General features: G+C 37.5%; 1 protein-coding gene across 3 annotated transcripts in view; it reads left to right on the top strand.

The window, feature by feature from the left end:
- pex14 (peroxisomal biogenesis factor 14) overlaps positions 1-12,683 on the top strand; it is a 114,123-nt gene that overhangs the window by 59,583 nt on the left and 41,857 nt on the right. For all 3 annotated transcript variants that reach the window (XM_088332027.1, XM_088332028.1, XM_088332026.1), the window contains one exon: positions 9,714-9,839. In XM_088332027.1, coding sequence (XP_088188153.1) covers positions 9,714-9,839 — 126 coding nt within the window. The remainder of the gene's footprint in view (positions 1-9,713; positions 9,840-12,683) is intronic.

Below are 12,683 nucleotides of genomic sequence, written 5' to 3'. Positions count from 1 at the left end.
GTACTTTCTGAGAATGTTAAGCCTCGAAAGGTCTTCTGTCAGTTGTAAAATACCCCTAAAGCAAAGAAGAAAGTCTGAAAACTTAAATAGGGTCCGTGACCTGAAACCAAATCCATGCTCGCAAGCAAATTGCACACTTTTAATGTCTTTTGAGACTTCTCTAATTGGCAGTGTGTGTCACAGCTAAGATTATTTGTAAAAATCAGGTAAGAGGTTTTCATCAAATCCAGATAAGACCGTTTACTTCATTCTTTCTTCTTCGTTTTATACGTTACTGCACTCGAAAAACTGTTTGCTCTTGCTGCACTTTGAGTCCATGAAATATGTATGATGTTTTTATGTAGATTTATTTTGGAAAGTTAGTTTGACTGTAGATCTGAACAAGAAGCTGCAATTTGCATGCGGACATCGATCTCAAGGAAAGACATTGTCAAGATGAGAGAAACTCCAGCAATGAAACACTAAGCACAGAGTACATTACCGTTTTGAGAGGAGAACTCTTCAGCCACTCAACAGTGAAGCTGGGAATCAAATGATTTATTTTCGGAAAGTAACCTACTCAGCAACCTCTCACTGACTGTGCTTTTTTTTATTAATTTATTTATTTTTGGGGGAAAATGAGCGCTCATCCTTGGGTTGTTAAAGCATTTGCTTATTTTATCTACATCCCAACCTGCGTCATTGCTAGTGAAACTCTTGTTTTCAGATGTTAAAATTTACAATTGTCACAACATCAATAATTGTTTTGCAATTGCTTTACATTCAGAGACACTTTGCTACTTTGAGTTACTGCTTTGCGTATTTTCATCATGTATTGTGCTCTGTCTTCTGACTGGTTAGACAGAGGGAAATGCTTTTCATCGCCAGCAAAATTGGACCTCTCACGCGCTACGCCTGCGGGTCTTTGGCGCTCCCTGGAGCTTTTTCAAAAAAAGTTTGATTTTTGTATGACAGAACTGGAATCTAAATGCAGTTTCCAATAACGGCTAAGCGAGTATTGTATAAAGTGAAGTGGATCAGGTAATTATTTCATAAAGTTGTGCAATAAGACAACAATAATACTTTAAAAATTATGATTTCACGGTACCAAAGTTTCTTTAAAATGTTTAAGTGCAATACTTTTATCGGTTGAACAAATACTGCTCATTGGGTTGTTTGTTGAGCAATAAATAAATTTAAAAAATAAATAGATAAAGGTGTTTACTTCACGGATTTTCACGTTTCATGGAAGGTTCTGCCCTCCACTAACCTCGATAAATGCATTTTAAATGTATAGATTATTTAGTATTCTACTTGTCACACAATCTGCCATTTACAGTCTGACCAAGCTTCTTCTCACTAATGTTTTTTTGTGTGTAATTCTTCTATGCTGAAAACTATTTTTTTTGTATGTAAAAAAAAGTGTGGTTTACACCGTTACATTTTTTTTTACTGTTTGTCGGTTTCCTTTAAACTCTTGTTGATTTTTTTAAAATTTTCTTTTTTTCATTTCAGATGTCAGTGTATGTAAACCGAATTAAATCAGATATATGACTTGGAAATGTTTGTGTGCAGGCAAAAGAATGCATCACAGCTAACCATGAATACATTATTTGGGCATTTCGACTGTCTGTGATCTATAAATTCAATCAACCTCTTTTTCCCCACCCCAAATGCATCGGTTCTAATTTCTAATACAGTTTAATGTCATATTTATGTAAATACCTCTGGATTTGACTTTATATTAACAGCTAGAAATGTCAAAGCACACATAAAATAGAACAATGGTATCCTCCGGTAGAGTGGAATTTAAATTGGATTCCTCTTGCTGGCAATATTTACGCTGGACAGCTGATGAAGGGGAAAATGGGACCCACTTTGATTGCATGTTGCAGAATACTTACACAATAATCTTTCTCGCGCATATTATTTCACTGCACGTTTGTGCCTTAATCGGCGCTGAAGGTTGCTTCCATGCTCATATCTCCTCATTTTCAAAGACATCTTAATAGTTTGGTTTATTTCAATATTCATTGAAAAATATCATCTCTGCTTTCCCTCAGCTGTCAATTGCAGGGTGTGAATTGGCAATTACTCGGAATGATATTTGTAGATGCCCTCTCTAAGACCTGTTAGATTGAACTGGCTGAAATATTGAAAGTTTGTCAAATAGATGTAATATAAGCAACTAAATGAAACATGTTGACTATTTTTTTACTTCATGAATGGAGTTTTCAATTAAATGGAGACACTACTCTGAATGAGGGCAGCACGGCGGCGCAGTGGTTAGCGCATGTGCGGCACAGTTCATGTCTTGGGAACCTCCTGCGTTGGTTCAAATCCAGCTCCAGACTTTCTGTGCGGAGTTTGTATGTTCTCCCAGTGCTTGCGTGGGTTTCCTCCGGGCACTCCGGTTTCCTCCCACATTCAAAAACATGCATTTCAGGTGAATTGGCCGGTCCAAATTGTCCCTAGGTGCGAATGAGCGAGTGAGTTGTCTGTCCCCGTGTGCCCTGCGATTGGCTGGCAACCAGTTCAGGGTGTCCCCTGCCCACTGCCCGATGATTGCTGGGATGGGCTCCAGCACCCCTGCGACCCTACTGAGGATAAGCGGTGCAGCTAATGAGATGAGATGAGACTACTCTGAATGAGAATTTTTACCTTTGTTAACCTCATATGTTTTGCTGTTTGAGTAAAATCGTGTGACTACTTCTCATTTAATGGCTTGTGCTGTCTTCGTTCTCTACAATTAACATGCACTGATTTTGGAGCCACAATTTAGCCCAGACAATAAGCAGTTACCAGACATGATGACAAAAAAGTCATTCTCTGTAGTAAATCGACAACAATTCCATCTTGCCCCATGTCACAGTGACCGAAGCTCTGAAACTTACAAGTCGAGTTATATTATATAACTTGGGTAAGCTCTTTGTAGCATGTAAAATAGAAATATATTTAATTGGAACAAGTTATTGTTTCATAAGGATTGGTTTGAAGGAACATATGGTCATTATCACACATGATGTACAATAGTAACTATTAAGTTATGAACGATTTAAAAGCAAATGGGACTTGAATTGATCCAAATTTGAACTTATGATATTGGTGAATGCAAATCATGTCTCTAAACGCTGAAATATGAACAAATTAACCCTGACATACCATCACCATTAATACAGGGGATGTCCATTCTGGAGAGCAATTGTAATAGTAACTTTTTAAAACAAAACTAATAAAAAAAACATAACATTATAATATTCATCCTTAAAAATAACATAATATTTTCAATTTGAAGATGACATCTGCTCCTTTGCAACATTGATATTGAAACCACTGACCATATGTTCTTCTCATGTCCAATTATACAAAAGTATTGGCAGTATGCTCAGCGCTGGCTGACTCCTGTCCTCTCCAATTTTCCGGGCAACTTATCGAGATATCATATAACATTTTGGACTCATCAAAAATAACAAAAATGCAACAAATCTTATTTTTTTGGATAACTAAATTTTTATCCACATGGGATAAATTTCAAATGTGTAAAAACATTTTTCGGAATTTTGTCAGAGAATTTATTTTTTGGGGGGGTTAAATATTTAAGGATGATAACATTTTCCAATGTTTAAGTTATATAATATAAAGTAAAAATCTCCTTCATATTGAACTAATCATGACATAATTATATTTTTTATTTTTACTTTATTGATTCCATTTATTTGCTACTCTGTATTTCTAAAGCACTTTCTGTTCCCTTGAGACAAGTTGGCTTTCTATTTTTGTTTATCTTTTTCATGCTGTTTATGTTTGGAACGATACAATGTTCGATTAAAAAAAAAACATTTAAATGTTTCTTAACTGGTAAGTCAGTACCCAAAAGTCGGTCATGGACCTGTTTTCAGTGGTTTGCGGGTCTTTGCTTTGTCAAAATAATGCTAAGAAATTAAATACAATTCTGTGGGTCATATAAACTTGATGAGAAGAAAAATTGTGCAGTTTGGTCATTCTGAGAATCCGTCGTTTGTATTTTCCTTATTTTTGCAGCACTAGTTTTCGGTTGTTCTGCACAATACAGCAGCATAGTGTGGTCACATATTACCCACTGTCCCTTTAGAAATACTGATAATTAAGCGTTAAAGGGAATATCATTACTTGGTTTTGCTGGTCATTTATTTATTTATTTATTTTTTAATGTAAATATATATTCTACTTTCTTTGGTTCAAACTACACCATCCTTTTCATTCAATACATTTGCAAAGTGTCATTTTTTTCTTAATTTGGCCGTGGCTTGCATTTTTGGGGCGGTGTGGTCCTCAAATCAAAACCGTTGAGAACCCCTGCTCTAAATTAATGTTGTTTCATTTATTTTTTTATTCTACTTTTTTATTTTATTTTATTTTTTAAACCAGCTCGGTGGCCTTGGGGGTATGGCGCCCGCCCCGAGACTGGGAGGTTGTGTTTCAAGCCTCGGCCGAGTCATACCTAAGACTTAAACATTGGTACCCGTTGCCTCCCTGGTTGGCGTTCAGCATTAGGGGTTGGAATTGGGGGGTTTGGTCACCTAATGACTCCCAACACCTCAGTTGGGTTGAGCGAGGGGGCTGGGAATCCCCTCGTCTGAATCAATCTCCCAAAAAGAGTCAGAAATGACTCTAGCCACCTCCCATTAGAGGGATATGTCTGAGGTGTATATATATAATATATATTATATAATATATATATATATATATATATATATATATATATATACACATTTTATTTTTATATTTTTTATTCTACTAATGCGGGGTGGGGTCCCCTTCCTGTGATTTGACAGACTTATAATAGATTTCACCCTGAGTCGAGGGCCACCGAGTGAGGGTCACAGAGAACATAGGTAGTCCGTTGGTCTATTACTGTGTCTGGTATGAAGGTAAGGGTAAGGATAAGGTTCATCATTCCACATATTAATGGGCTGCTATATGTAAGTGGGGTTATGTGACTCACCTCTCGGACAAAAATGACAATGACCAAGGCCTGCAAAGAAGGTAAAGGGATTGATGTGGTTATAAATTAGGCCACGGTGCCACCTAGTCGAGGCCTTGCTGACTTTGTCATCAGTAGGGTGATAAAAGTAGGAAAATGAGAGTAGTCTCTTTTTTAATACATAAATGAATACTCTATGAGAGTGTATGCCATTTCTGGGCAGTAGTATCAAACTAAAATGACATGAAGGACTATCAGCACAACTTATAAAATGGGCTGATGTCGCACTTCAATTTATGGTATCCCACTGACCTTCTTTTACTTGACATAACTAGTCCCAGTGATCTTTTTTCAATCTCTTTTAAGGTCCCTTACATTATCCGTTCACCTTTTACCGCAAAAAATTAAATGCACAATTTTTGTCATTGACTGTCCTGCCGAGGTTTTGACCCAAAGGGTCCACAAGTGCCAGAATTGGAGAAATTGATTTAACAAAAGAGCCGGGCTTCCATTTTGCCCTTAAAAATGCCGAGAGAATGTGAGGCGCTGGAAATAGAGCCGTAAATAACCTGGCGAGCAATGGGTTTTCCTTTAAATAAATACCGATCAGGTTTATGTTGAAAGACAATAGAAAACCTGGTCCAGATATGCAGTTTACAGTATTTATAGCTGTAATATCGAGGTGCCAGCAGCGTAATTTCATGCCCCAATGAGAATGGCAAGGTCAAAGCAAATGCTTTGGCTGAGCATCTGCTAATACTGTGACTCATAAACAGACACTGCGTGTATCAGGTGCACCAAATAATACAGTATAATCAAATACAGAATAGCTTTTTATTATTTTTTTTTTTCATGGTGTCGTCATTAGGGGTAATTTATGTCTGAAAAGTTCCTCCGCTTAGGATTCGGTTTGAAATGTAGGTCATTCTACAGGTTCGGAAACCACTAATAAATTTGGCCACTAGTTTTTATGATTGTCTTTTTCATCAGATCTAAGAATACTCTAAAATGAACGGAATGCACGCGAATGTAGTTGTTCTAGAGAATAGCAAGTTTTATTTTTATTTTTTGATCCAACCCTGAATTGGCTTTATTGTCATGATCTCAACGTTGTTGGCAAAGAGATTAGACATGACATTCTCAGGTTTAAAATGACATAAAGACTTTAAAGAGAAAAAAGGATCAAAGACCATCAGGATGAATAGGCAAAAATATTTAAGTCAAGTCAAGTCAAGTCATTTTTATTTGTATAGCCCTAAATCACGAAGAGTCTCAAAGGGCTTCACAGATTATTACACTATATTACACAGACTATTTTTCAGCCGACGAGAAGAGTAGGTTATTCATATGCTATGGAGTAGAAGTGAGTTTTAAGTTTAGATTTAAACATTTCCACTGAGGTTGCCGATCGGATCTCAGGGGGAAGAGCATTCCACAGCACCGGTGCCCGGATGGAGAACGCTCTCGAACCAGCAGAACACTTCTTTGCTCTTGGGATCACCAGAAGACCGGCACTCTCAGATCGTAGGCTTCGGACCGGGACGTAGGGGCAAATCAGATCTGAAAGATAAGAGGGAGCAAGTCCATGTATGATTTTGTACAATACTAAGAGAACCTTGAAATCACATCTATGGCTAACTGGGAGCCAATGCAGGTTAGCCAAAATCGGTGTTATGTGATCGTACTTTTTTGTCCTAGTTAAAAGCCTCGCTGTGGCATTTTGTACCAGCTGAAGTGACTTGATTCTAGACTTCGGGAGACCAGAGAGTAGTGCATTACAGTAATCGAGACGGGAGGTAACAAACGCATGAATTATAATTTCCGCATCAGACTGAGACAGTATTGAACGGATTTTAGCAATGTTACAAAGATGGAAGAAAGCGGTTCTAGTAATTTTCTTTACATGCATTTCAAAGGATAGATCAGGGTCAAATATGACACCTAAATTTTTAACTGAGTCACTCTGTGTGATGTGACATTTGTCAATGTTCACAGCAATTTTTGAGAATATATCACGGCATTTAGATGGACCAATGACTAACATTTCGGTCTTTTCAGAGTTAAGACGCAAGAAATTGAGTGACATCCACTCTTTTATCTCAATGAGGCAGGCCTCCAAATTTCCACAGTTTAGTGTGGGAGATTCCTCCAACGGAAGTTATAGTTGAGTGTCGTCTGCGTAGCAGTGGAAGCTGATATTGTACTTGCGAATAATATCACCTAATGGAAGCATGTAAATGCTGAAAAGAAGGGGGCCAAGCACTGAACCCTGCGGAACACCACAGGTAACATTAAAAGGCTCAGATGTCATTTCACCATATTTAACACAGTGCGTCCTATCTGAGAGGTAGGATCTGAACCACGAGAGGACGGTTCCTGAGAGACCAATCCATTTTTCCAACCGTTCTAGTAGGAAATTGTGGTGCACTGTGTCAAAAGCAGCACTAAGATCCAGCAGCAGCAAAAGTGATGAAGCGCCAGAATCCATTGCCAGTAGGAGATCATTTGTTACCTTGATCAGAGCTGTCTCAGTAGAGTGGTTAGCCCTGAATCCTGATTGCATGGATTCAAAAAGGTTATTCTCGGATATGAAAACATTTAGCTGCTGTGCCACAACTTTTCCAAGTACTTTAGAGAGGAAAGGTAGGTTTGACACAGGTCTATAATTACTTAAGATTTCTGGATCAAGGTTGGGTCGTTTCAGTGTGGGTTTAATAACGGCGGACTTAAAAGCTGCTGGAACTACACCTGAGGAGAGTGATATGTTTATAATATTTAGAACTGAAGGTCCAAGGACGCCAAAAAGACTTTTAATAAGTGAACCTGGGAGCGGGTCGAACTGGCAAGTTGTCGGTTTGGCCGCATTCACCACCTGTTTGAGATCATCAAGTGACAGTTCACTATATTTTTTTCTAAATTTACAGAGTTATAGACTGGCCTAAGTTATAACAATAGCGCAATTTATCTTTTAAAGATTAGTGCATCTTAACATCAGTGCAACGACGAAACATAGTGCAATAACACTTAGCAACAACAACAAAAAACATTTAGTAGCAACAAAAGAATTACCAAATAAGTTACAAAATTTATATTTTCTGTTTTGCAGGCTTGTTCATGGTGATAGCAGACCATGCAATTATTCAACTACAAATAGAGTGAACATGTTACTCTTTATTCATTTAACAAATATGTTTTTGTTTCACTAAGCAACCCTCCGGAAAGAGGGGGAAAACATGATTTTGATAATCATTGCTTAAATATAATAGTTACATGTTGTTGAGATTTTAACAGCATGTTTATCATTTAATAGTTGGTTGGTTAGTTCGATCCCTTAACCACTAGGGTCTTGGGCAAGTACCGCCTTGTGGCCCCCATCTCTCTCCAGGCCAACATGTTTCCATCCCTCTGAAATTCCATTTAAAGGTTATCAAAACTATCATTAACATAACATAATATACCTATTTTGTAAATATTTCTGATATAGTTTTTTCTCTTTAAATACTTTTAGATGGAGCACCTTGGAGTGCCATGTCTAATCTTGTTGCATACTACTGTTTACTACGTTTTTATCAATGGCAATAAAGACAATTTAATTCATTTCTATTACAAGAAAAACGAAAGACTGAAAAAGAACACGTCTGCACATGAGGCCATAAATTAAAAATGTCTGTAATAATCTGTGGTCTGTGAGGCCCTTTGAGACTCCTTGTGATTAAGGGTTATACAAATAAACCGGACTTTACTTGACTGTTAGGCAGTTTCTGTTTCATACTCAAATTATTATATGAAATACAGTTAATGTTTGGGATTTTAGCATTAGATGCAATCCAAACTAAAAATTTGAAATGATCCTTCTGTACAAGATCTTCTGTTCTCTTCATACTCTGTGTTATGTCTAACACCACAGAGTGCTGTTTTTCTTATTAGAAATACATTAATATTTGTTTGTTTTTTATCGGGAGGGGCATTAGAACCCGCTCTTGAGTTATTGTACTAATGTGGCCAGAGAACTAAACTCTCAAGTCAAAATACTATTTTAAAATGCAAGTTGGCGTAATTGTTTCTATTCACTGGAATTTTCGGTCAGTATTAACAGGTTATCATAAATTCATGAAATTATAGTTGCCAGTGTTTTAACTCAACATGTTCATTGGATTTAGATGGACATCAATGAGAACCAGGAGCCCTGACTTTAGCCTTTTATTTCCACAAAAGGGGACATTCATATTGGATTTTTTTTTTCTCCCTTCTGACTCTCCATCAGGGAGCCCTTTGCAATTTAATCAAAACTAAAATCATTAAAAAGATCTGAAGATTAAATTATATTGGCATTTGCAAATTTATGTAATACATTTACATTACAATGAAGAAATTAAAATAATGCATTTTAGCTGTCCAGGGTGTATGAAATTTCCACATGGGAAATATAACAAGGAGAACTGGACAGAGTTATTTTCTTTGCCTTTGGTGAGAGTTAATAAGCTTGCTAGGGTTTCAGATTTCATGAGCGGGAAGCTTTGCACGTCTTGTCCCTTGATGGGTATCTTTTAAGTTTAAGCTATTCCTCAAATACTCCCTGGAATTTTTTTGAATTATGAAGGTAAAATATTTTGTAAAGACTTATACTTGGGGAAATTGAATGAGTTCATGTGAAGAAGCATTGAAAGTTTTAATGCATGCATTATGATAGAAGAGGAGCCATTCTGTTCTGAAAATGTGCAATAAGTCATCAAAACCTCTCGAGTTCCTTAAACATTGTAATTGATCGCAGGCTTGACGGATGAGGAGGTGGAATTGGCCATTCAGCGTTCGGGCAGCACAGAAGTTCTACCTCTAAAAACTGTTGGCCAACCACATGATCTCACCTCACCTCACTTGCCTGTTCCTGTCCAACACAGTAAGTCCACAACTCATTTTTCTGTACCTTTTAATCACTTCATTATACATAACATGGAAAGCACAAGTTTTTGTAAATGATATCTCCTTTTTTGAGGGGGGGTATTTTAATTTAAAAAGTTTCAACTTACTACTTAATACTGCAGTCATCTTAAAGTTGGTGTCTACGACTACAAATTTTGCTACTTTCTGCTGCCTTTTCCTGTCTTAAAGTCTTGATTGCAGCCTCAGTCAGCTCATTCCTCATGTACTGATAAATCAAAGTTTGGGTTTACGTTTGGACTGTATTTACAACAGGCCTTTTATAACTTTTACAATTTTCAGGCCACACCAACAAAAAAACCTATGGAGTATGAAATACTTCCTCATCCCCGCTCCCCTCTTGCCCGCACCACCTTCGGCATGGGGTTTTAAAGTCAGCGCTGTTGCGATTGAGTCGTGTCTAGCGCGAGATCCATCACAACTCGGCTCCCACCTTCCATGTCTGTATGCTGGAATAGGTGCAAGAATAATCTTAAATTTAATTGGATATAGTCTTGAAAAAGTCTTAAATTTGAATGGAAAAATACTTTGCGAACCCTGTATAAGGCGCACCACCCCAAAAAATAGTCTTTTGTGATATACTTTCATAAATAAAGCACACTGTGTACTGTAAGGTGCATGGAATTTAAACTATGGTTGCACAAAAGAGTGCCATATTTGTGCATTGTTTGATTGATCAGTCACAATATATCACTGATCGAGACTGCATACAATTGTATAACTGAATGCAATGGGAATCAAATCCAAATTGCAGCGTGGCGTTCCCCAGATCTCATGCACTAGATCCTTTCTATTCGGTTCGCACCCTGTTGCCACTATTGCTATGCGATTGTGGTCAGTGAATAAATTCACAGGATCATCAACAATTACACAAACATAGTAACGCGTTTCCAATTTGTTCTGAATATAAGGCGCACCAGTTTTTAAAGCGCACCAGTTTTTAAAGTGCACCAGTTTATTAAGTGCAGCTTTAAATTTCTGGCCAATTGGAGGTTTCTGGGTGCGCCTTATAGTTAGTAAAATACGGTACCTCAAGAGGTTGTGAGTGCTGTCCACTTTTACCAATGCAGAATAAAGTCCGCGTAATACTTAACCCATATGACAATGATTCCGGATGTATTCCACCCTCATTTATTACCACCCTGTCCTTGACTTCCCTGGCATCTCATGTTTTGTAATGAAAGTGATGTTGATGTGATGGCCATGTAGTTAGGGGGAATCGAGGATCACCGTCCATAGTGGGTGGGTTTTATATCAAAACGGCTATGAGGATGCTGCATAATGAGGTGAGAGCAGAAAGTCTTGTATGGGAGGGTCATGCCGAAAAGAGAGGGCTACCTCCCTTTGATGTCCTTGTTATAGGGACTGTACATGGAGACCTGCATCCATCTCTGTCGAAGTAATGGATACTCTGATCTCTATTTCCATGTGGTAGAAGGACAGGAAGGCCTCTACTGAACCCAATAAATTTGAGAGGAGATTGGAAAACTGGGGGATGGAGTCCACTGTTCCCCAGCTTAAGTGAGCAAATAAAAAATAAGGAAGACACCAGCCCACTGGAAGTGGTTGTGGAAAAAGAGAGACAGAACGAATGAAATGCCCCAAAGGGGAGGGGAGCGGGTTGAGAACCAATGTGATGCAGCGAGTCTTGTCCAGGGTCAACCACCCATGCCAAGGTTTCTTAGGCTTTTCAGAAGCAGAGTATTGTGGGACAGCTGACAGTCTATCGCAGCTATAATGTTGATGAAGACCCAAATTTATGTGGTTACCATATAAATGTTGGGGAATGATTCAAACTTTTTCGATAGGGAAGGTTATGGGTTCATCCATGAATGCTAAAGCAGCATTGAAACATGTCCTTGTGTGTAACGAATACCATTCACCTTGAATATATATACCATAAAAGATGCAAGGGTCTGTTTTTTATTTGATATGTATTCAAGTTTTATAATGAAATTGTGAACATGTTTAATTGCTGTTAAAAGTGTCGATAAAAATTGTTCAAACTTTACATTGTTTATTTGCTGTTAAAGGTGTCAGTAAAAATTGTTCAAACCGCCTGTAGAAAATGTCATATTGAATCAAGTCAACCTGACATAAGAAATCTATAACTGCAGAGAGCCCTGGTTTTTAATTGGTCTGAATTCAGGACGCACCATTCCACCCTAAGGACAAGCTGATACCAAAATCAAGAGAAACATGCTCAAATGAAATAATTATGTAATTTAGAGTAGAGATAGTACAATTTATTCACCTTTTAAATAAAAAACAAAACAAAATGACCAACAAAAACAAAACAACTTCAAGTACCGAATATTCGCACATATGAGTGTAAATCACATAAAGAACCTCCTAAAAGTGCAGTAGAATAGCCACATACTAAAAGACATTCTAAATGCTAATTAAGCGTGTACCTAAACATCGATAATCATCCATGTATGTAGGTAATAAAGGTAAATATACTGATAAAAAGCTAAAAATACAACATTTTTAAACAATTAACTGTACTTTCCTTCAGTGCTTCAATGGCAGACTCTCACACTTTATTTTCGCATTTCGCCATTGTTCCCTTCTTCGACTTAATTGTTATTACTTTTGTCCACGTTTTCTTCCCCTTACCACTAATTTTCTTGGGACCCATTAACATGGGCAGACAAAGAAAATAAAACCATAAAATCACAATAAAATGAGATGTGGTCCCTCTCAAACCCGCCAATTGACTTAATAGGAAGAAGAGATTGAGCAAGGCATTATTGCCATCTACTGTTAAGAAGAATATTAACTTTTCTTTTTTTCCTCTTAG

This window comes from Urocampus carinirostris, chromosome 3 (genome assembly GCF_059441175.1).
Source record: "Urocampus carinirostris isolate Australia breed hairy pipefish chromosome 3, RoL_Ucar_1.0, whole genome shotgun sequence".
Taxonomy (NCBI): domain Eukaryota; kingdom Metazoa; phylum Chordata; class Actinopteri; order Syngnathiformes; family Syngnathidae; genus Urocampus; species Urocampus carinirostris.
This window is presented reverse-complemented; position numbering and strand designations above follow the sequence as displayed.